Consider the following 24,880-nt stretch of genomic DNA (forward strand, 5'->3'; position numbering starts at 1 on the left):
GTTATGGTTTGTGCCTAGAGAAGGAATTAGTCAGGGGTCTGTAAGAAACAAGTCTTCAGTGAATTTTATTATAGCCAGCCACTAACAAATAAATACCAAGCCACCTGAAAGACTTTCTTGTTCAGTCGTAGCTCAGTAACTCGCGACTCACCCCGACAATCAAACTGCGGTAGCTGTACAGTAAGTGAAGAAGCATTTTAATGTGACAGCTAATGCCTTTGTCATATGTATATTACAGTGGTGGCATGCAGTGTTTTAATGGTAAAGAAACAAACAGGCATTAGTCGATACGATGCTTTTCATCGAGTCCTGTCCCAGGGAATACGGACTTTCTACAGCGACGGGCTGCTCTGCTTTGCGGTTGCTGATGGTCGTTGCCTTCGGAGCATGCAGGAGGAAGCAAACAAACAAACAAGTCTGGAGGAGGGAAATGATTAGACGAGCCTCAGCTGGTTTTCTCCCCTCTTGAATGGCCCTCTTTCATCAGGATATGTTAGGACAAGTGCTTTTTCAAGCCAGGATATCAGTGGAAGACACAGTGTTCTGTAAAAGTCATCCAGTTCCTGGGTAGCATCAACAGACGCGATTTCTCTGCTCCGCACAGAATATACGGTCAACCTTTTCTTTTCCTTCTTTTCTTTTTATTTTATGGGTTTAGAAGCAAAAGGATGTGAGTTTTACAGCTAGTTATGAATCTTTTCGAATTTACTGACTTCTGTCTGACTCTTGGGCCAGCACAATGCTTCTGCTGTTCAAAGAAAACCAGTCCAAATTAGTATGTATACGCCACTCGTTTTTATGCTGCTAACAAACGCTGCTTACTAGGGCATTTATCACTGCTGCCGAGGGTCAAAAGTTGGGGATGTTCTGTAATGATAGGCTTTTTCTGTTCTTTAGGAGATCTTTTTAAAAAGGCTGGGTTTTTAGTTGTTTATTGGAACTGCAGGATTTAAAAGGGTTTTTTAAAACTGGGTTGGAATATCGTGCCTTGCCTTTTTCTCACTTTTATTTTGTCAGCTGTCTTTTAGAGCAGTCGTATGAAGTGACTGAGAGCAAAGGGTGTTCCTAGAGCGGAGATAAGGGACGGTGTTGGGTAATGTGGCTGTTTCAGTATGGTGTAAAATACGAGCTTTTGCAAAGAGGGGCTTGGATGCGTTACCTCTGTACGGCACCGCGCTGGTCGTATGGAAATGGGAAATCGGGGAAATGTGGAAATCGGGGAGCGCGGGTAGTGCTGGGGAGGGGCGGCAGTCCGAGTCACGGCGAGCTGCGCTTTGCAAGGTTAGTGCGCAGTTTAGGAAACAAACATTTAAATTAAAAAAGAAATCTTGCTCTCAACAGGTTCTTTGGCTTTGCTTTCCGGTTCATTTCCATGCAGATGAATACACGGTGACAAAAATTTTGCTTTGTGGGTTGTCCTTTTCCTGCAGTCGCTTTCTGCTCTTGCAGCGCAGCTTTCTCATTTGCCTGCAACTGGGAATATTCTGCTTTATTGTAAAAGATTTCCTGACTGCAAGGGAGGAGAACATCAAGCGAGATGAACTGTCAGAGCAGGAGTTACCGATCCCTTTGGGAAGGAGCTCTGTCTCTTCCAAGGTTTTTCCTGCTGTAGAAATCCCAGTCAGTACTTTATTAGGGATAAAAGAATATCCTTTGGGATATTTTTTCACTTGCCCAAAGAAATATTTCCCAAAATTCTTGGGGCAGGAATACTGTGATTTATCTCCTCGTGCATTATCTAACCATTCCCTTCCTCTTGCTTGCAAAAACAGATGAGTGCGCGTGAAGCTGGGATCTAGCTGAATATCCTATACATTGTGTTGGTGTCGCTGCTTTTGTGTAGCTTCTGGCCTTTTTTAATGCTTTATTGTGAGATCTGGTGTGCGAAGGAAACGAGACTCTTCCTGGCTCACTTATGGAATGAACCAAATTCCCGATTGCAGAAATTCTTGCCGTTAGCTTGTGTGCCAGGCAGAGCAGAGCCGGTGTTTCGGATCACAAGCAAACTCTGCGCGGCTCCTGTTCAGACGCAACTGGCTAGCGAAGTGAGTGGTGAGTGCTAGAATACTGTGGGAGTGTAAATGGAGAAAAGCTTGTTTTAATTAGCGTGCAGTAGTCCTGCTGGCATTTTATTGATCTGATATATGACTTGTGGAGCCTGGAACTTAGGCGAAAATTTTAGTTCACTTTTTAAAAGCAGCTGAAATCTCAAATTTAAACTTGATCCAGATTTTTCGGGGAATTTTGCACCCTGAAGATTCAGCTGAAAAATGAGGAAGCTTTGCCTGGGAACCCTGGCTGCGTTCTCAAAGAAGGGAAATGCTAAACTTGCAGCAAAAGCTGAAAAGACATGAAATTCATGTCTGTCTTCACAAAAAGACTAAGGTAGAATGGAGCATTAGTGCTCACTTCTGCCCAAAGGCAAGGACCCCAGATGAAGTACAGAAGAGACGAGTGCTGGGAGTAGTAGCTCCTGTGGGATCATTTTCTGTAGCATAAGTAACTCCCGTGTAGCAGAGTCTCATAATGGAGCACTTATATTTAGTAGATAGCAGACAGTAATTAATGATGATCTATGTTTGGAAGTGTAGGGCGGCAGAAAATTGGGCTTTGTAACAAGGAATGTCTCTTGTGATGTTTTGAGCGGTGTAGGAAACGCAGTGTAAGCAGTTACTGTGGCAACTAAAAGGTAGCTTCGTAGATGTTGATTTTCAGCCTTGTGGGAAATGCTAACTTTACCGCTTACGTCCAAGTCTATTTCTAAAACGCTCGCGAGGGCATTGTGGTACTATGTAATTAGGCTTGTGCTGGTGCTTAGTGTAACTACTGGTTTTGTTCAGCCTTCTCTTTAGTTATGCTCTGGGGCCTGTGTGTCATTTGACTCTGTGGAAATATCGTTATGTATTTGCATGTTCTGCGACCTGCCTTCTTATCAGCAGTATTTTCCAGTATCTAGCCAGAGCAAAGGAAAATCTTTGCTATTCTGTCGGTTGTTTTTTCCCCTGAGGTTTCAGTGCAGTTTCCTTTCTCTTGTGATATGCAGGTTTCATCTGCCCTCCCTTCCTCTTTCAAACTACAGTTTATGGTTACATGTTCTTGTTTTTGCATTCCAAAGACATCTCAAGAAGTGAAATTAGTAGGAACTGATTGACTCGGAACCTGATCTTTAGTCATTTTACAGGTCTAAGCCTGTAAAAAGTCTTACCCTCTACTGTTTTTAAGTTGCAGAAGTTGATAAACAAATGATAAAGTCATTTCCAGCCCATGACAGCTCAGGCAAGTATCTCCTGCGATGGCCAAGTAATAAAATGTTGGTGGAAAATGACACATGAATAATCCATGAATAATGCTGGAGCCATGCCATGCAAGTGGCAGGATCAGCCTTTGGGAACAGCTTCTCATGGCAAAATCCTACTACGTTTTAGTGAGGGGAAGCCCTTCCTTCCCTCGGCGTGCAGACCTGAGCACGCATTTTGCTGATATTTCCTTTCAGTTGACTTCCTCTGTCATTTGTTTTCCAGCCTAAGCGAGAGCTTTTTCATGGTGAAAGGCGCAGCCCTTTTCTTACAACAAGGAAACAGCTCCCAGGGCCAGCGAAGTCTCCAGCATCCTCACAAACATGCAGGTAGTGGATTAAATCACCTACTCAAATTCTTTTTCCCTCTTGCCTTGCTGCTCATCCCGTCCACGCGGTCGGGCTAATAGCACGCGTGGGTGGGTGGATGACTCCTCGAATTGTCGTAGTGGGCCTTGTACGACCTGCCGAGTAAAACCAGGTTTTCAGCCCACTTGATTTGAATGGGAACGTATGATTATTGAGTCTTCGTTTAAACTTCCGTCATTATCTCGGCACTGTAACTGGAATAGAAATTTATTCTCTGCAGACATTATGGCATTCAGCATGGCATTCTTTAGGCAGGGATGCCTGCTGAGCCAGGAGGTCTGCGCTGGATATGAGTCCCTGCTTTCCGCAGCCGCAGGTGAAGAAACGTCACTCGTGCTTCAGTGATTTGATCTTTGCCTTCCCCTTTGGCCTGTGGGGAGGAGAATGGATGGGCTGAGTCACAGGGCTCTCGCACCTCTTCTGTAGTTACCGAGGTCCTGATTCAGCACATTTCTCCGAGTGCTCTCCCAGCCTCCAATAATCTGAAGCTTTCGGGACTTTCGGTGCCAGCTGACAGCATTTGGTCTTTTGAAACTACCTGTTGCTGGTTTTGTTTGCTGTTGCCAGTAAGAGTGAGGAACATTTTACAGGATTTGGGTCTCTGGGTAGACATATGTTTCTTAGCTCCTTATATCCCCTTTCCTGGTTTCAGGAAAATCCCCTTTTCCGTTAACTCATCACAGTCTGGCCTGTAAGAGTTTATCATGGTTTAAGAACAGACCCTCCTTCTTGCCCCAGTCCTCTCCAGTGTGCCAGACTGGTGGGAAGAAATGGTAGGGAGTTGTACGGTGAACGTACATAGGGATCAATAAGCAGATAGGGGGTTCAGGAAAGCGGATTCTACTTACCCGGTGGTTTTATGCCTTCTGTCTTTGACAGTTTTGGAATAAGTGATTACTGGGAAAGAAGAAAGAAGATCATCAGGGCGTTTTGAGAGCAGGAGCATGTGGGAAAGGCACAGTGTGGTACTGTGCGTCTGCTGCTTAGTAAACACTCCAAGCACAAAGAGGGTGTTTGAATGCCAAGCTTGGCTTTGGGTTTCTTTAATTGTCAGCAATTTCATATACCCAGCAAACATCCTACGGAAGGAATTTTATCTTGTATGGAAAGTTATGAGTGCATTACCGAGTTATTAGATGTGAACTTGTTTTGTTTTCTTGTAGATTCCTTGTTCCTTTCGCTTGCTTTCACCAAACAGAAATGTACCCTCCGCTCTAGAGCCTAAGGGACTTGTTGCATGAGCAGCACTGTGAGATAGAAGGGATCCATCACCCAAACCGGGCCACTCCTGCAGCCCTTCCTCCTCAGAGGTTTCTTGTGTTCAGATATACCCTCCACAAGGCCAGTGGGGCTGATCCCACGATGCTACGTGTGTTTCACAAGTCAAAGTTTTTCTTTTCTCCTTTGTTCCTTTTTTGTTTTTTCAATCAGAGTTGTTCCTCCTGCCTGTCCTCCACGCCCGTATCTTTCTGTCTTCTCTAAGATGCTCTAACAGGAAGAGTATCATCAATTGTGCCAGTCACAGGTGGTCTCAATATATTTGGTGGCTTCCAAATACTGTAAGGTCGAGTTCTCACACAGCCAGATAATGCCCACCCAAGAAGCTCACTTCTGTTGGTGTTCTTTGGGACAGCAAAGTTAATTGGCCTCCCTTAAATGGTATTTTTTGACATAGAAACATCCAATTTCATTAAAGGTCAAGACTCTGCTGATTCTGAGTGCAGCAAGTGAGAGACCCTTTCTGATTATTTCTCTGCTTTCTCTGCAGGTGATTTGCCCCAGCACCTCCAGGTGATGATCAACCTCCTTCGCTGTGAGGATAGAATCAAACTGGTAAGAAAAGATGCATTTTCCTCCTCTCCTTTCTGTTGGAGGCATTTGAAACAGACCTGTAGAGGTTCATGAAAAGCACTGGCAAATCCTAGGTTTCAGAGTCAGCTTAACTCTGTGCTGGTTGCCAGCCCTACCGCATTTTCTGTCCATTCCTTTTGCCCTGGTCCTTACATCCAGGAAATGAGTTGGGTCAGGAAACTGATCCCTCTGAAGTGTGTTTGTTTGGTTAGATTTAATTTTCCAGTCAGCTGACAAACACTAATACAGGAGAGGAGACCGGAGCTTGCTGGTGCTAGTGGACACTCTTAAGTCAGTCTTGAAATTGCATCCAAATGGGGCTGCGCTTTCTTTAAAAGAAATCTGCAGGGGCTGTAAAAGTCACTGCAGAAACGTCTGTGTCAATTATCCCCTCCAGCATGACTAACGTACTTCAGTGAAGGCTTGTGAGTGGAAGAATCCTCTGAGCCCACCTCTGTTTTCAGTTCAGTGCGTGACCAATGGTTTTACCAACTTTCTAGTTGAGCCTCTTTAGAGCAAATCTTCAGGTTACATTTTTGTAGTATTTCTCTGAACTGGGGCAGGTAATCTAGGCTAATCTTCTCCCCACCCCATGCCAAGTCAAACTGGCAACTAGCCTTGCTGGAAGATGGACCAGCTCCCCCCGTGTCTTTCGTACTGCAGCTAAATAAAGCTGTTGGGCACAATCACACCTTAAAAAAAATATTGGGCAGCAATGGAAGTAATAATTATCCAAAAACTAGTTTGCAGAGCTTGATGACCTTTTTCTAGGCTGTCCGTTTGGAAAGTGTGTGGACAGACCGAGTCCGGTACATGGTGGTCGTATACAGCAGCGGACGACAGGACACAGAAGAGAATATTCTGCTGGGTGTGGATTTCTCCAGCAAGGAGAGGTACGTCTAAGGCGAGGCTGGGCTTGGAAATCAGGCAGGCTGGGTTCTCTGGAAAGCCTGTCAACACCAAGCTGTCCCCAAGCAGTTGCTTTACATGTATCTGCAAATTCTGTCAAGAGAAAGGGCATGTGTTAAGTTTTCTGACCAGTCATGAGGGCGAGAGGGTGATTTTCTTTTTTTGTTCCAGAAAGCTTTCAGTCTCCTTGGAATCTCTGGGCTCTCTGGGCAGTTGTGGGCAAAGCATTCATGTGTAATCCATCTGCAGGGCTGTGGCACCTACCTCGTCTGTGGTAGTTTGCTGTCTGCGCGCTGCAAAATGCTCTTGCAGGCACATTGGCAAAACTGGAACTTATTCTGTCCCCCAGACTTCAAGCCTGTTGATGGTATGATGCAATGGAGCTGTTTTTTGGGGGCGTAGCTTAGTTGCCAAATAACGTCAAAAATAATACTGCAAAAGTACCTCCAAAACCAACAAACACATGTGTCGGTAATGAGCTCTTTCTTTTGTCTAACTGATAAAAGCACATAATATTTTGAAAAGCAAATAAAATATTTTGTTATCGCAGACCCTCTCACATTTATTACAGTTCTAGGTGAGTAAACCAAGGCAGAAAAGCTCTTGGCTTGGAGAGATAGGGCTGGTTTGGCAGAGCTGGAGTTAAGTCAGAGCTTCCAGACTGTTGTTTCTGCTCTCCAGAGATTTAGCAGGCTGCCATGTTGTGCTGGTGCGGCCACTGTGACTTCTGTTTTCTTTTCGGAAAACCTCAGTGGTTGTTTCCATTGCTGTAAGTGGGAAGGAGGGAGCTTTTGCACTGCAGTGAGATCTGTAGGGAAACTCCTAGCTGTCCCTTTCTAATGAGATTATTGTCATTGGCTTTGATGGTGCCTCTTGTATCTGCTGTTAAATTACTGCTGTTAGCGTTGCAGAGGAAATTCTAGTGTAGCCTTTCCTTACAGCACACGCAGTGTGCACCGGCAGTGAATGTTTGCGATGTCATCTTCCGATCTGAAACAACCTTGCGTAATTTGCCTCTGGTGATTATTGATGTGAGACAAGAGGAAAGATGGAAAAGTTATGACAAATCCATCCTAGCTGTAAGGTTAGCTGCCATTTCAGTTACTGTCTCTCCTGAAAGCCAAAGGTTTTGTTAATTAAGGGTAAGTCTCATGCATAAAGAAGTCAGTTGGCATTAGCGACCTCACTGAGTGACTCCATGGCTCTGTGTTGGGGCTGAAATGTCACTGCTGAGCTGTAAGTGTTCTGACTGCTGACAGTTTGACTAGTCGGGCGCTTTTGTGGGTTTTATTCCTTTTACATGTGTTTAATAAAAAACATTTTTTCATGCAAAGCTCTAAAGTGCACATTATCCACATGTGTGTTCAAACTGGCCTGTCAAAGCCTTTGATCTGCTGTAGAAAGCAGCTTAAAAAAGAAAGGAAAAGAACAAAACAAAACTGAATTCTTTGCTAACTGGCTGTTGCTGTATGCATCCCAATTTCCTTTAAAACTTTAATATCTCAGTAGCTTAATTATTTACTAGTTGAAGGTTACTGGCCCCCATTATAGAACGGTTTTCTTGCCAGATTGCATCTCTGAAATGGAAGTGTTCTTTTGGGTTAGGTAAACTCATAAAATCCATTTTTGTCTTTTCTACCAGCCAGTGATGAAGTGAAAATCGAACACGCAGTCCTTTGAAAGGCCCCTTGGGTCCCCTTTGGAAAGGGCGGGCGGCTGCTCTGCCACCTACCCCGGCTTGCTTTCTGCCTCGCCTTAGTGAGCTGGATCTCTGCAGCCAGATCGCTGTGATCTGCTTTTATGTCCTGCTGGGGAGCTGCCTTGCACTGAGCTTGGAGGCTGAGAGAGCAGGAAAGACGTTGGGGCAGATGCTGCAGTGCTTTCTGGCAGGCTCTGGAGGGGGAGAGAAGAGCTGGTGGTTTTGATTCTTGCCTCTGTGATGTTTCTCCAGCCCTGCGGAGAAACTAACGCTAACACCAGAGTAGACCTTTAGACTTCAGCTGCCGGTCTCCTTGTGTGTTATGCATTTGATGTCCTGAGATATTACTAGGAATTACTAGAGAAAGGCTTGAGGATTTTAAAAATTAAAGAGTATTAATAATTCAGGATATTGGCATGACCGCATTGTGGCCTATATTTAACATCCTGTATAACAATCTCTCTTCCAGTAAAAGCTGCACCATAGGAATGGTTCTTCGTCTGTGGAGTGATACTAAAATCCATCTTGATGGTGATGGGTAAGAAACCACATTAAAAGGATAAATGTGAATGTCCTTCCCTACTTGGGGGCTGCTGTAGGAGAGGTTCTCCATCACCTTGCAAATGAAGTTCCAATTTTGGATTCATGGCTGCAGTCCTCTTGTTCAGGCAGTGCGTTTTTGTCTTGCTGCCCTCAAACTGCTCGGTGGAACCTGTGATACCCAGTGAATGTTCTCTGAAATCCCCCTCGAGGGGTGGAGCTCCCATTCCTGGCAGCCTGCGCCGGGAAGGGCATCCGCTTGTCATTCTTATTTGGGAGGATGTTGGAAAATCGGTGATGCAGATTCTCATCCCTGATTCCTTTTGACTGTGAGTGCCCCTATAGCTGCCTTGCAGTAGCCGTTTGTAGAGTGCAGCTTGTGATGCAGAGAAGAGCAGTTTCTGACTGGTTTTTTTTCCCTTCTGTCTGTTAGTGGCTTCAGCGTGAGCACTGCAGGGAGAATGCACATCTTCAAGCCAGTGTCGGTGCAAGCCATGTGGTATGTGTGTTAATTAGCTTTATTGAGAAAGAGACTGTCATTTCTGCGAATAAATTAAAAACAAATAAACAAACTGCATTTTAGCATTCTCCATAATTGGTATTTAGCGAGCTGCAGCAGAGATGCTGCTTCCCTGTGTCAGCAGGTAGCAGTACTATAAAGGAACGATGAGAATACTGATCCAAACCCAGGATCTTCTGCTTCTGTTCAGAGCAGCTATGTGCTCTTCAATGTAAGGGAAATGGCAGTAGCGAGACGAATAAACATGAAAGACCAACTTGAATTCATCAGGCTGCAAACCCAGTCTTTCTTCTCTCTGCATATTTTTCTAACTGGCTGAAGGAGGAGTCTCGGGACCCGTTGCCAATCTGATGGCATTCCCGGCGTTCTGCCTCGTTACTGGGGCCAGGCTGGGGTTCCTGCCGCGCGGAAACTTTCCGTGCCGCCCCGGGTGCCTGTTCACCTTTCAGCTCCTGTCACCCCTCCCATGTGCAGGGATTCCAAAACACTGAAGCAGAGGTGGCTGAATCAGCAGCAGCTGTGCCAGCAAATTCCTCCTTGAAGAGGAGAAAAAATGCATCTCTTTTGGTCCCGCACAGAACAAATGCATCTCTTTTGGCCTGGCAGTTTGCTGGCTCCTCTTGGAGCCTCGAGAGATCCTGTCCTCGTGGCATCTGATAGGGAAAAGGTACAGATGTAGAGAAGGATGTCGTGCTAGGGATGATTTGGTACAGAAACAAAGGAAACTCTTGTTCCTGTCATTTTTTTAACTCGGCCCCTCCTGTTGGCAACCTTAGATGTGGTTAATGTATTCAGTACAATGACATCTTCGGAGCAGAGCCTTAAAAAAAGAAAAAAAAAAAAAAGGGAAAAAAATGAGGAGGGAAGGAAGGAAAAAGTAATGCTAGAATTTGCAAAAACAAATGACCCAATCTGGGCCTTGTCCCTGGAGCATGTCAGGGGCCAAGAATGCTGGTAAATATGCATTTGACTCCTCGCTGAAGGTGGTTTGAAAATTGTCCATGTTCTTTATTTTCCTTTGGTCTGGCTTTACAAGTTAGCTAATGATTAGATCCCAGAGCGACTTGTGCTTTGTGCTTGCCTGTTAATCAGGAGAAGATTTCAGCCTCTGCCTTGGACCGGCTCTTGAGAAGACCTCTAAGGTGCAGTTTGTGCCCTCTCTGAACTCTGATACAATAAATCTGCTGCTCTCAAAAAGCAAACTGCAACAAACAATGCTGAAAATCTTTTTTCTCTGTGAAAATTTCTCAGATCCTTCTCTGTCTGTCCCAGCTGCTCACATCTGCACAAATTTGTTCTCCAAACTTGCAGGTCTGCTTTACAGATCCTCCATAAAGCCTGTGAAGTTGCAAGAAGGTACAACTATTTCCCAGGTGGGATGGCCTTGGTCTGGGCCACATACTACGAAAGCTGCATCAGCTCCGACCAGAGCTGCATCAATGAGTGGAATGCAATGCAGGACCTGGAGTCCACCCGCCCCGACTCTCCAGCCCTGTTTGTTGACAAGTCAGTTCTGAATTTTATTCGAAAAAGTTGGCTTGGCTCACGGGAGAAATGTCCCCTTCTCCCTTTTCTTCTCCAGTGGTTCATTTCCTTTCCTTTTGTGAATGTCTTCAACTGTTTTTATTCCATTATTCTCATAAAAATTGCTTTTAATACAAGTCTTCACCACACTCCTCTGTACTGTACAAGTTGCACCGTATGTTTACTGCCAGCTTGGAGACACCCTCTCCTTTGCCTTTTCAGGCCAACTGAAAGGGAACGAACAGAACGGCTCATTAAAGCCAAACTCCGGAGCATCATGATGAGCAAAGACCTGGAAAATGTGACTTCTAAGGAGGTAAATATAAAAATTTGCGCTATTTCATTCTTCCTGCTAGACTCCTTTTCCAGAGAGTGCTGCACGATGAAGAGACACCATCTGACTAGGTGTCACTGGCTTTGAGTGTGTATTTCCAACTGTTCCGTAAGGGTTCTGCTCTTTGGCTTCGCTATACCTGTTTCTCCAGCAGGGAAATCGGGGTAATACCAACATCAGAATGCATTTTTCAAGACCTTAATAACGAGTATGTGACTTCCATGTGCATAGCGCCTGGTTCTTTGCCGACAGAGTGGCATCAGAGGTGATACCTGCATTACAGTTGGTTGTAGCACATGTAGGCATGTCCAAGCAATGAATTTGCAGCCGCTTATTCCTCAGTGTATCCCCGTGAGTTACGCAAGCAAAGGCAGCATTCAAAAGATGCCGTTGGTGGCTTGAAGCCTCACAGCTGTGTTAGAGGAGTGTCCTGATCTTCACTTGCTTATGGGCAGTGTAGAGCAAAGTATATGCCTTCCTTTCTCCTTGTTGCCTTCATTTTAAGGTTTTATTTTCTTTGTTCCTGAACAAATGTCAGAGGGGCTTGCAGACAACATTTTGCTAGTCAGTTTATGGATGGAAAAATCACAAGTCAAAGCTGGTTTGGATCCATCCCACGGGCTGGTGTAAATACGTCCAGCCGCAGTGCAGACATATTCAGAGCAAATGGTAATAGTTCTCTCTGGGTTGGGGTTTTGTTTGTTTTTCAAGGGAGGCTATTAACATGCAGGGCTTTCCTTCCTAAAGCTTAGCAGCGAAGGCTTCGGATACACTCTTGTATAACAGCCGTGTTACAAGTTGTAGGCGTAAGCTGAGAACTCGTCTGTCTGTGTTCTTAACTCTTGCTGCAGTCAAGATGCTTTGATTTTGCTGCAACCGTTTTCCATGTGGGTTAAACAAAGTTGTGCTGCTTTGCATTGCACCTTCCTGAAGCTGCGGTGCAGCGAGAGGACTGTATGGCGGTGCCCTGGCGTTTTAAAAAGGGAGAGTACTAGAAATATCTCGCTTCACCAACGCTGCTGCCATTATTCGCTCCTTGCTTCTGATGGGTTTCATGTTTGTTAGCTGCTCTCCAAGGTCTTGCTTTTTCTCTCTCGAATTATTTTTAAGAAGCAGGTACCCCAAAATACGGATGTTATCTGAAGCTTTAATTACAGATCTTAAATCTGGGGGCTTAGCATACTTGGAGAGATGCCACATAGTGAGATTTCTTGTCTCCAAAAGGTCGAATCCCTCTTGCTGTTTTTAATGAAGTACAGAAAAAGTGTTTTGCAGAGGAGTGGCAACAAATGTTTCTGTTGAACAAACGTGATTCTAGGTGGCATCCTTTGTTTTCTTCTCTGCAGATACGAAATGAGCTGGAGAAACACATGAATTGCAACTTGAAGGAATTCAAGGAATTTATAGACAATGAAATGCTGCTTATCCTGGGTCAGATGGACAAACCATCTCTGATTTTTGATCATTTATATCTGGTAAGCTGCAATGTTAGGAGTTCCAGAATAGCAGGAGGTTCAGTGGGAGTGATCTGACAAGTCACTGGGCTCAGGGGATTTGGTGTTAAGGCTGACTTGTGCAGCATGAGCAAGAAGTACAGCCCGCCGTCCTGCCCTTTGTGCAGACTTTACTCCAGGAGCCATACTGCTTGTAAAAGCCTGCAGTAGAGAAGCCCTTTTTTCAAGCTACGTTCTTGTTTCTGGCACTTGATATAATGGTTCTTTCCTGGCAGGTTGATCCTGTTGCAGGACACACCATAGCGTAGCTCAAGTTCTCTCTATGCATGTTCATTTTCTGTTTCTAGCAATGGAGATTTTCTTTTATGACAAAGAAAGGGTCTCGCTGTGGGTGCTGCCCCGGTGTGACAGCGTTCGCGCTTTGACTCTGATTAGGGTCACTGTGTTGTTTTTCTCGATTGAGCTATGAAGTTCTGTACGCGTGGCTGGAACTATGTAAAGAATAAGGCTGAAGGTGATGTGCTGTGCAAAAGCAGAGAACGGTGCCTGTTCCCTCTAATCTTTTGCCACTAGATGGTACTCCAAGCAAAACCAGGCACTGCCATCTGGAACAAAGACTTGCTTGAGATGAACACATTTGTGCCCGTTATGCTTGGGTCTTTTTTTTTTTTTTTCTTCTGGAGAGAGTCAGAGGAAGTGGTCATGTTTGAGGGCAAAACCTTCTTTCTAAACCCTTTTTAGCTTACTATTTTGCAAGTATGGGAGCGATTCAAGGTGTAACCACGCCCATAACTTTCAGGATTTGCCTCACTTCTCATATACCTGTGGTCCCAGTCATGCCACACATAATCATTTTCTTTCTCTGCATTATTTATAGCTGTGGTCAAAAATGCAGAGTGGCCAGGGGCAGTGATTTGGGATGTGCTTCTGGCCTAGAACTAGCTCCTTAGGTGGGGACATAATGCCCTTGTCCCCTTCTTCAGGAGGTCCCTGCCTGTTCAGGTCAGGACATCTCTGTGCTGAGCTGCAGCGCTGGCTGCAGTGGTGCCTTGTTGCTGTTTCAGAGGCTGTACCGGTATTTCAGTGAGGCTGGGGGATTGCAGAACCTTAGGAAGGAGGGAGGGGCTCGGGCTCCTTTGAAACATGTGTTTTGTGGCTGTTGCAGGGGTCTGAGTGGAACGCCTCCAACCTCGAGGAGCTGCAGGGCTCGGGGTGAGTACTGCACCTTTCAAGCACCAGCCTTAGACTCTGAAACCTTCAGGCGTTTGCCTTTAACTTACATTCAGCTCTCTTGAGATGACATACGACGTTTGTAGACTGTAGGGATGGGTTTGGGCCCATTCCCAGCGGTGTGGGTAACTTACCATCAAGACCTTGGTCGAGAAATCTTTCCTACCTCATTTCTATCGATCACACGTAGAGTGGAAATAACAAAACTTCTCGTTTGTGAAGTACATCATGATCTCCGAACCCCCTATGTGTAGCAGCCGAGCGTGAAATGGCCATACATATTGTTGTGTCAGGTGTGAATTCCTGCAGGCTGCAGAAGAGCAAATATTACAGTGCTAAGCTTAGGAAAAAACTCTATCTAAATGGAGCAGAACTTCCTGTGGATGAGCAATCTCCATCTCACCTGCCCAGACAGGCAGCTGCAGGGCTGTCTTTCACCACGCTCTCATCACCGCACCACTTCTTGGCTTGATTTACTTTCACGCTTTTTGGACGAGTGAGAATTTTGCATATAAATATTTGCTGCTTGCCCAAGGCATACACCAACCCTGATGTGAGAAACTGAAAAATATTGCTCAACAGCATGACTAAAAATGTTTAATTTGGAGACCTTGGGAACAGATGTCTGAACATCTTTGAACAAGTAAATCAACAGCGTGTTAATACTTTTGATCTACAGGGAAGGCATCTTGACATGCAGTGTCTAAAAGTCAAAGCTGGGCAAATTCTGAAACAAATACCCTGCGTCCTTGATTTGTCTGAATGATAGGAGGTAATAAATCAATATGGGCATTCGTTCTCCCCGGGTACATTGTAGTCCCTGCTGTAATATTTGGCAGGAATCGAGAGATACCATGTGACTCTCATTTCATATTTTTGGTCAGAAAGAAGAGAAAGGGACGGTTTTGCAGCTAAAGCCTGCAGTTGAAAATTGAGATTCCTGGGGTCTGTTCCCAGCTCTTGCCCAAACGAATCACTTGCAGCCGACGCGCGTTTCTCCTTCCAGCGTCCCAGAAGCTGTGTGTGGCACACAGCGAGGAGTTTGATTAGGTTACAAAGCCTCGGCAGACAGGATAAAATAAACAACTCCCTCCTGTGCCCAAGGTCTTCTGACGCTTTGAATGGGATATGCCAGCGGTAGAGATGGGTGAACGTGCGTGACCTGCGTCACCGCGTCTCCCAGGGGTTCGGGATTAGGGCTGTAGGTAAAACCTTACAGTTTGTGTCAGATTTCCTGGACTTCACAATGTTGTCAGTTCCCTTTCGTGACCATGGCAGTTCAGCTTCATTTTTCTTTTCGTTCTCCACAGCATTGACTACATCTTGAATGTGACCAGGGAAATTGATAATTTTTTCCCCGGTTTGTTCGCATATCACAATATCCGAGTATATGACGAGGAGACGACAGACCTCCTGGCTCACTGGAATGAGGCGTACCACTTCATAAATAAGGCCAAGTAAGTGGGCTGGGTGACGCGACTTAGTGTGAGAGCACATCCAAGCCACGGGGTCTGACACCGCGCCCTGCGGGTTTCATCCAGCGTGGAGCTGGACCCTCCCTGAAGCCACCCCACCACTGCAGGAGGCGGCAGGGCTTCTGCATTACTGCTTTTGCCAGGAGTTTTCTGTGTCCCTGGAACTTCCCCATACCTCCTCTCTTCCTGCACTGGCACTAACCTGTTCCTAGCCGATGATACATATTATTATTATTATTTTGTTTTGCTTCCAAAAGGAAACGGGGACATTTCCTCTTCTTAAGAAGTTCTGGAAATACTCCAACACGTGTCCACGTTGGACTAGTCCCAGCTGTCTCTGCAAACAAGAGATGGTGACGGAGCCCGTCAAACTCTGCTGGGCTTTTACACTCAGGTTGTTCCTGCTTATCCCTGTATCCAAAGACTCGGGCAGGCAGGCAGGAGGCTTCATGGTGGTCTCTGAAACGGCAACATGATTGAAGCTGCCCTTCTCTAACTCCTGACTTTTCTGGAGAGAGATTCTTTTCATGGCCCACTTAGTCCAAAATGTTTGTCACCTACTGAGCCGTGGTGTTAGGGTGGTCAGGGGGACAAAGTCCCTCCGCCGTGTAAAATGGTAACAACAGATACCATAACCAGAAAGATGAGACGTATTTTCCTGTTTGTCCTTCTGCAGGAAGAATCACTCCAAGTGCCTGGTGCACTGCAAAATGGGTGTGAGCCGGTCAGCATCTACTGTTATAGCCTATGCAATGAAGGAATTTGGCTGGTCGCTGGAAAAGGCCTATAATTATGTGAAGCAAAAACGCAGCATTGCAAGACCAAATGCAGGCTTCATGAGACAGCTTTTGGAATATGAAGGCATTTTAGATGCGAGGTAAGGCGACAGGATGAATAGAAAGGTGACTTGCGGGAAATAAAGGAGCTGACGTGAGGCAACCTCTGGTGTTTTTGTGTGACAAAATAGTAATTGATCTCTATGAAGTTCTGTTCAGGCAATAGGTTCTTCTGCCGATGTCTTGCACACATGCGTGTCATGCTCAGAGACGCTGGCAAAGTGTGCATGGTGCTGAAGACCCTGGTCTGAAGGGTCCTCTTTAGAAGGGCAGACGCAGAAGCCTGGGCTAATTGTGTTTTTCTAAACCTTTTCCATGCCAGGGCTCCCTGGATGGAAATTAGCTGTCTTGTAGGGAGATCTGCTCTGGTTTAATTCAGTGAGGGTTTCTCTGCGTTTGGGAAGCATGTTCGTATTTCTCAGCAGCCAGTACTGTTCAGCAAAACATTGTTCTTGTTTTATGAGGCAGAACTGAGCTCGGGCAGTGTTGGAGGCAAATCATTTGCAGTTCTGGGTGACCATGCCAATCACAAGGCTTTGTCACTGCAAGCGCTGTAGTATCTAATAAGGGTTTCTGCATGCACTGCTTGGCCTCTGCTCTACTGGGGGAAGAGGAGGAAAATTTTTCACTCTGGTTCAGCAGGAACTGTGCCAAGAGACGTGCAGAGATGTTGGTTCAGCGTGTTGCTCTGACGAAGGGCTCTGTGCCCCGCCGCCCTGAGGGTCTCCTCCCAAGGGCTGTTCCCATCATGGGTGCGGTGCAGGGCGCTGCTGTGGGTCTGCTGGGCCGAAGAGACTCTGGAGCGGGCAGGCGGGAGGGACAAAATCCTGATGCTAGAGATGGTTTTGCCCAGGTGGGACTGCCAGGCTGGACCCACCGTTCAGCCTGTCAGGTCCAGTTTGTGGAAAGGGACAAATGTTCCTGGAACTGGGCATCCTACAGGTCAACGGTGGTCACTTGTGTCTTTGTCCTTTCCCCCAGCAAGCAGCGCCACAATAAGCTGTGGAAGCAGCAGGCAGAGAGCAACCTACCCCAGAACACAGACGGCACCACGGGGTCGGGCGACTTCTTACTCGAGAGCTTAGACATCGACCTGGAAAACCGCCTGGCTGACCTGGACACGCCTTCGCAGTCGGCGTTCCTGGACAACCGCGCCGGCACAGAAGTGTCTGTGGGGTTTAATTACTGCTTCCGTCGCCTCTCGGACACGCTGCTGGAGAACAAGATTCCTGGTGACAGGGAGGGCTTTTTTCACGTGGAGGAGCTGGAGCGGGATGCGCTTGCGGAGCGCACTGCCTCGCTGGTGGGACAGCCTCCGTCGGCGCGTTCAGAGGGGAGGCTGCTGGAGGCGGCCAAAGCCCTGGAGGCAGCGGAGCCGCTGGCAGAGCTGAGCAGTTTCAGCGAGAAGGAGGTGAAGAAGAAACTGGACTTCAGCCCCAGGAAGGGAAGGATAGTGCTGGGCCCCGGGGACCCAGGGGAGGACGGTGTCAGGGAGGAAAACCCGATGGAGAAGTGGAAGCGGCGTTTGTCCATGCACAAGGAGGAGAGCAGGCTTAATAGAGAGAACTTGAATAACAACAACAGCAAAAGGAGTTGCCCAGAGGATTTTGAGGTGCGTATGGAGTTGAAATGTAGGTGATTAGCATGGCTGACTCTACTGCAAGTGAAACTGCTCTTCTCATCTTCATAGCACAGTTTCATTTGACTTGGATAAAGCCTTTCATTCCATGATGAGCTGCTTCCTTTTCGAACATGGCTTTGCTTGCCCAAGCTATGGATTTAGATGCCAGAGGGAGAGCGCACGCATGTGAGTGCCCTATAAACTGCTTTGGGCGACTTGCTTGCATGACCGTCGCTTGGTACCGCACGGTAGGTATTCTTCCGTTGAAGGTACTGTCTGCTGAGAAAGTACGTGCCTTTTGTTCCTGCTGCAGGGCCTTAGGAGAAGTGGAAATGGGCTTCTGCGTGGCTGTAAATATATCTCGTGGTCTGTGCCTCTCGCTCTGCTTATTGCTGATGTCTTGTTCTGTGCACATTTACCTGTACCTGTTTTCTTTTTTGCAGCATGATGCCGTGTTCGGGATCCTCAGTAAGGTCAAGCCTTCCTATCAGTCTTGCGCTGACTGCATGTATTCCTCGGCCAGTTTGTCTCCCGACTCCTTTGGGGAGCAGTGCGAAAAGTTGAACCCCGGCACTGCGCGTCGCAGCACCACCATCTGCACGCAGCCAGCCCTCCTCTCCCACATCAATTCCAGCTTGGCGGACCCCCTGCCCAGCAAGGCGCACTCGGAGGAAGCAATCAGAACTAAAAATAATGAGGCTCCGCTTCCTCTGTTGGCAGGAACTGCCACTTTGGAGGCTGGCGCTTGCAAATCACTTGATCAACACTGCAGCGTTTTGGAGAAAGGAAAAGATGCACCAAAAACCCCGGTGAAAACTCTGCTGCCCAGGAGAAACTCGCACTGTGACAAGAGCCTCCTTAACGCAGAAGCGGTAAAAGAAGAGTCTCTAGCCAGAAAAGATAGCAAACCCACCAAGGATCTGAAGTACTTGTTGTTCAGCAAAGACTTGGAAAAGCCAAGTGCAAACAGTTACTTGATGCAGCATCAGGAGTCTCTCATTCAGCTGCAGAAAGCAGGCTTGGTTAGGAAGCACACCAAAGAGCTGGAGCGGTTGAAAAGCCTGCCCTCGGACGCCTCATCGCTGCTCAGAGAGGGCCCCCTGAGCAGAGTCGACTCCGGCATTGCGGAGGAAAGCGAGGTTTTAATTTCGCATCACGGCCTCGTACCTCTTCTTCAAGCACCGTTGATACCCGAAGATGCAGAAAACGATGTGGAGAAGTTAGAGGTGAAACGCGTCTTGGAGGGGGTCTCTCAGAAAACCTCCACGCCCGTCATGTGTCGGTTGGAGCACACGAGCAGTTTCACCAAGGACTTCCTGAAGACCATCTGCTACACTCCCTCCTCCTCCCGGAGCTCCAACCTGACGCGGAGCTCCAGCAGCGACAGCATCCACAGCGTGCGGGGCAAGCCCGGCCTGGTGAAGCAGCGAACTCAGGAAATTGAGACCAGGCTGCGGCTGGCTGGCTTGACTGTGTCTTCTCCTCTGAAAAGGTCCAATTCTCTCGCCAAGCTAGGATGTCTTAACTTGTCCTCTGAGGATTTATCAAGTGACATGGATGTGTCAACCATAACGGACTCGAAAGAGGCCGTTTCAAGCGAGTCTTCCGTGCTCTGTGAGCCACAATCCACGCTGAGGAGTACAGACGTCCCCTCCAAACTGGCAGCGAAGCCAGCGGTCAGAAACTTGAAGAACACGCTTTGGATGGGCAAAAGTTGATGCCTTGAGTGGGGGGGTGGATTTGGGGGTTTTTATGGCATTTATTCATTGCACCGATGCAGTTTTATCATCTGACTTGCAGTAGTTCATCTGATGCCACCTCTTCTTCCCCTCCTTGTACTCTAAGCGGGGAGAAAAAAAACCATAATGGGTCATAACGAATGGCACAAGGGAAAATAAAATGTGTTGCATGGCTTAGAAGAGGACTTTGTGTGTGAATTGCCTGTTGTCCTGCAGGATGCTATTTCTAGTACTGTTTGCCAAGTATAATAATGTGGTTTTGTGTGTGTGTATATATAGATAGATATTTGTATCTATTTATCTATCTATCTATATATATAAAATGCTGAAATAATTCTGTTTCAAAGACTCAACAAAATAATTAGTCATGACTTTTTTTTACAGAACAAACACAAGTCTCTCGTTAGGGCACTTGTGGAAAAATCCTTAAAATGGTGACATGAACACTACCTCTGTTCTTGCTGACTTTTAGTCTCGGTTTGTTGTTTGTTTTTTAAAAAGGCTTTTCCCACAGTCCCTGCCGTTGTTGGAAGGTATTCCCTTAACGCTAACTGTAAGGGCCTGGAGGAGCGTGGAGCCAGAGGCTTTACCGCACCGAGTGTCCTAGCTGTGACGTGAAGGAGTATCGAGCTGTGTTCGTGTTGGCTGTGTGACCTGCTGGCGTTAGTCCGTCTTCGCTGCGTGACCGGGTGGATTGTCATAGTCTCGTGTTGGTGCCGGAGTGACACCCGGACCGTGTCGCTGTCGCAGGCTTACGCTCCCGTGGAGAGGCGTCTTGTTCTTTGGGTGTTTTTGCTGTCGTCGTGGTTTGTAATGTCCCAGTGCTGATGACGAGCCTGGCCAGTAAGTGACCGTGGACCCTAGTGAAGCTTTGTGTAATGCTGTGTCAGTGTCGTAGGTCCCGGGTTGGGGACCCTTCTTCATCGGGCTGCTGGTGGCACCGTGCCGGCGGGGTGGCCGAGGCGGGACGGCTCTCCTCGGACTCGAAATCCCGTAGGCAATAGGTGAACGCCTGTCTTTTCTGATTATTGCTGTTGGCTTTGGTAGAACAGTTCCTGCGTTTGCCGGCAGCCTGGGAAGCTGTTGACGAAGTCCGAGGGGATATTTATGCTGGGTGTCAGGAGGCTGGGTGGCCCCAGCGCGGGGGGCCGGGGTGTGCGTGTCCCAGCTCTTGCAGGGCTGCACCAGCCTCCTGCCAGGGGTGACAGAGGCGTAAATCCTGCCCTCGGCGGGGTGCGTCCTTCGGGGCGAGCAGTCAAACAGAAGCAGGGGCTCACTCCAAAGAGAGAGGGATTTTGAAGGTGACGTGAGATCTCCTTTCGGAGGAAAGCTGGCCTGAACCTGCAGGGAGGAAACCGGGGGCTGCCCGCGCTCTGCCTCGGCGAGGCGCGCGTGGAGCTGCGAGCGCTGCAGCGATCGTGGCCGAGGAAGCGCGTCCCTTCCCACGCCAGAGGCTGGCTCTCGGGGACCGGTCTCAGACCAGCGTTACCGTGCGCTCCTCTTTCTGCCCTGCTGTGGGAGATGCTTGAAACGCAGCAGTTCACCGATGCTATAAGAAATGCACATTTTCTTAGAATATGTTGGGCAGCCAGCCAGGTCAAGAACTGCACTGTGCGAGATGCGCTGGCCAAGTCAGGAGGGAAGAGCTTGAGAAGCGTGTAGGGGATGTGCCCCAAACCTTGGTGCTCTCCGAGTCCCGTCTGAAACCGTGCTGGCTGCTTGTGCCTTCGGGGTGATCTTTCGAAGCAGGCTTGGGGGTCAAAACAGACCTCGGTGATGGCAAACGGATGAATTTGCTCGTTTAGCAACCAGGCTGTGAGTGCGAGCTCTCCCACATTTTAAGATCCCCATCGAAAGCCATTCTTAAAAATCCCCTCCTTGAGGTGGGGGAGAGAGCAGGGCTGCAAGCAATCGTTCTCAGAGTCTGTATTAATCAGAAATCCACTGTCTTGAGAAAGGGAGCCCCGTGTTTTACTGTCCTAAATGCCCAGAGTTTACCTTTTTTCCCTTAAGCATAAGACCCCACGTTTTTATATTAACAGTGTGAGGACTTGTAGGGACTGGCAATCAGTCAACAAACGTCCCTCCTTAAAGACTCCTACATTTGATGTACGTTTTTAGCTTAAGGCACGCTTCCTGTTTCACCCGTGAAAGCTGGTGTGAAGCAAAGGCTGCTGCGCGAGGGGACCCTGGAAAACGCGCACAAGCTTTTGCTTTTCAGGGCTGAGAAAACGCTGGGTCGTGTCCAGAGTAGGACTGAAATACCGTCTACCCGATGTCGGCGTACCAGGGGTGCGTGTGCAAGTCCAGATCTGCAATGAATTTCCTATATTTGTATCATCTTTGCTATCCGTGTGTACGCCCAGATTCTGATCACGGCAGGGGCAGACAGCGGGGGCACGCGGAGGCCCCGGGGCTGTTCGATGCCCGCAGGGCTCGGGGCAGCCTCCTGCCCGGCGAACCTCCGCCTCGCAGCGCCGCGCTCGGCTTTGGTCCAGCGCAGTTTGACCGTCAGCCCCGGCTTGCAAGGGCCATTTGCACGCTTATTTTTTTCTGCTATATGTTACACCGGCACCTTTCAGCGCTGCAGACACTTCCCATTGCTGCCCGGCCAAGGGAAGAATTGGGGGGGGGGGTCAGATTTGAATAAATCCAGAAAAATTCCGTGAACATACATATTTCCTTCCTGTTTTCTTGAGTGCCTGCCAAGCTCTGCTGCGTACAACCCACCGCTTTCCCGGGGCTCCGCGCCGACCGCCTTCCCCCCGCCTGGCGCTTGGACTCGGCTCTCGCTGGACCAACCCCGCCGCTTCGCTCGTTGGGCTCGGGGCTCTGTCGCTGCGTCGTCGCGACGCTGTCGGGATAGAGGCACGGTTTAGTGGGAGTCGGTCTCGAAGCCGACGTGCGCTAGAAGCACTAGTGTGCCATTTCGAAGGTTTTTGGTAGCCAAACCTGTGATGCTTGCAGACTTCATTAGATTTGTTGCATGAGAAGGTAGATGTGTTTGTCCTCTCCCACGTATTGTAATTGTTCTTTTACAATTGAGTGCCTTAATAATAGTTTACAAATACTGTGTATTTATGCTGAGCTGTTAAACTCTGCTGTTTGCTGTTCTTTTTTTTTTTTTTTGGTGCTTTTGGTGTTTCCGGTGGCAGTGAGACCGTTACTGCTTCTGCCTATCGACCTCCCGGCCCCGCCGAGCTGAGCGCTGCTAACCGCTTCCCTTCTGCTCTCCGTGGCGAACCCAGAGGGCTGCCTCGAGACGCCGCCGTGCCGGCTGCAGCTCCCAGTGCCCCCATTTATCTATGCATCGCTGCAGAAACGCGGAGGGGGGGTGTCCGGGGAGGCGTCCCGTCGCCGGCCGGCCGCGCTTTGCTCAGCGGATTGCCGGGTGTGAATCCAAACCCAGTCCCGTTCTGCCAGAAAACCCGAAATGCACAAAACTAGCACCTCATTTCCAGTCCAGGCTTTGTCGGTCTGTGTGATAGCAATAGCCGTGCTCCCGGTTGTCCTTTCCACGAAGGTGGTGGTTGGCTCGGTCGTGTCCCGCCGCCCCCCCTGCAGGCATCGCCCGCTCTCTGCCGGGGCGGTGGAGACCGTCCTGGTTAGACCCTGACCGCAGCCCCGGAGAGGAGGGGTGGGTGAGTAACGTGTAGCTGTTCCAGTGCATTGCTGTACTCTAGGATAACAATGTTCCTTTTATTTCATGGTATTTCTTAATTCTGGTTTTATATTTAAATATGCAGTATCTTTTGTACTGTACGTTCGCGGTAGGGGATGCATAATGCACTTTTTTTTTTACTTTTGTTTGTAAAAATGTACTGTATATTTTATGTGCTTCTTGTGAGAAAAATAAACTTTTTTGTTTTCCTTTTACAAATGAGCTTTGCAGCAATTTTTGGAGGTGGGGAAGGATCGGCCCGGCCGTGGGGAACAGGCCCCGCGGGGGCGGAAAGAAAAGGCGGCGACGGGTGCGTATCATCGGAGCAGCAGCCGCTGCCTGGCTCCCGCGGTCCCCTGCCCCGTGTTATCTCTTCCCGTCCGTCCTGGCTGCGCTCCCCTTTTTTTGGGTCCTGGCTGTTTTCTGCCGCCCCTGAAGGCCAGATCGGGAGATGCCTTTGTCCCTCTCGGCTGTGTCCTTCAGCGCTGGACGTGTTTCAGGTGCCCTGCCGGGACAGCGAGCGCTGCAGAAACGCACCCGAGGCGTCAGACGGGCTCACTTGCAGGTTTTTTAAGGGGAAAAAGGAACGAAATAGAAATATGCTTAATTCCTGGAGGCAGGAGTAGGATGGAAATCTGTAATTCTCGGCCTAGCTTCTTTCCAGAGACCCCAGGCTGGGTTTAAGGAGAAGCTGCTCACGTTTCGGCGCGCGTTCCGCGGCACCGAGCGGATGTTGGCAGCGGAGCGGTGGTGCCTGTGACAGCGATGCCTGCGCCGCGCTGAGCCCGCCCCGCATGGCGCACGGAGAAGTGCTTGTCTGGAGGGGGGCTTGGTGCCGCCGCAGCAGCGTGGGCTTTCTAATTCCCACAGACCGGTGCTACGGCCTCCTCCGAAGAGCAAATCCCCGGTGTGAAAGCTGGGGAGCTAAATCCCGGGATGCGGCTCTTCTGCCCCGAGCCGACCGGTCCTGCTGCGCCGCGCGATCCAGCCGAGGTGGGACCAGCCCTTCCCGGGCATTCACCAAATTTTGCCTTTAAAGGCAAACAGCGAGCATCTGTCTCGTGTGCCTGCGAGGAATCTTGTTACCGCCTGGGATTGTTCTCGCTCTCAAAGCTGCTTCGGGGAGGAACATGTCAGTGTTTACCTTGGCAGGGTAGCAAAGCGCAGGCTGGGGATGCTCTCCAGCTTTGGCACGCTTGCTAATTGCCTCAAAGAGTCGTTAACCCCCACCAGAAACGTTTGCTTTTTAGGGGTTTTTTGAGGATTGATTTGGCTTGGGGTTGGCGGCTCTCTGTCACCCATCAGTCGAGCGCAGCAAAGCGTGATTTAGTGCTGCCCTCCCTGCCCCGGCGCTCGGCCCGAGGGGCTGCGACGCTCCCCCGGGCCCAGCCATCGGACCTGGGCAGGAGCCGGCGGCACCTCCCGCTGACTTCATGGTGCCAATTTGCCAGCTCCTCACGCGCACAGAGCTCAGGCCACAAACTCATCGGGGTGAATGAAGTGACTGAAGTCCTACCGCAGCCTTAGCAGGGGCTGGGTTTGATTCCGGTGTGGTGAGGGTGCAGAGCTGTGCCAGAGCGGGGGGCTGGGAGCACCCTCCTGTCACCCTGCAGCCGCATGTGGCACGTGCCGGCTGGTGCCGCCTCGCGTCACGGCACGGTTCTAGGCTGCGCTCGCGGCTTTGCAGGGACTCGGGCGTGGGCAGCAGCTCACCAGCCGGGAGAATAATCTGCAAATGATGGAGGACAGAGCCCTGGGCTCCCTGGGGTGGGTTTGTGAGGGGTTTGGTCTTCTCCGGACTCCTGAGAGCACCTCGGGTGGAA

At 48.7% G+C, this 24,880-nt stretch overlaps 1 protein-coding gene across 1 annotated transcript; it reads left to right on the forward strand.

Annotated features, from left to right (window-relative positions):
* The first annotated feature begins 364 nt into the window (after positions 1-364).
* On the forward strand, positions 365-23,276 carry SSH1 (slingshot protein phosphatase 1). The gene is made up of 14 exons (XM_075167564.1): positions 365-775; positions 3,522-3,625; positions 5,433-5,497; positions 6,287-6,408; positions 8,593-8,661; positions 9,097-9,162; positions 10,495-10,689; positions 10,930-11,023; positions 12,388-12,516; positions 13,661-13,707; positions 15,036-15,182; positions 15,877-16,077; positions 17,018-17,648; positions 18,101-23,276. Exons 1-14 carry the CDS (start codon positions 690-692, stop codon positions 19,373-19,375), a joined length of 3,231 nt encoding a protein of 1,076 aa, XP_075023665.1. The 5' UTR covers positions 365-689; the 3' UTR covers positions 19,376-23,276.
* The last annotated feature ends 1,604 nt before the right edge of the window (positions 23,277-24,880 follow it).

This window comes from Calonectris borealis, chromosome 18 (assembly GCF_964195595.1).
Source record: "Calonectris borealis chromosome 18, bCalBor7.hap1.2, whole genome shotgun sequence".
NCBI classification, from domain to species: Eukaryota; Metazoa; Chordata; class Aves; order Procellariiformes; family Procellariidae; genus Calonectris; species Calonectris borealis.

Excerpts from the sequence above, each read along its gene's own strand:
- SSH1 (XM_075167564.1), top strand. The coding sequence starts at position 690 with ATGAATCTTTTCGAATTTACTGACTTCTGTCTGACTCTTGGGCCAGCA. Across the intron at positions 3,626-5,432 it reads GCATCCTCACAAACATGCAG|GTGATTTGCCCCAGCACCTC; the intron begins GTAGTGGATTAA and ends CTTTCTCTGCAG. Across the intron at positions 17,649-18,100 it reads GTTGCCCAGAGGATTTTGAG|CATGATGCCGTGTTCGGGAT; the intron begins GTGCGTATGGAG and ends TCTTTTTTGCAG.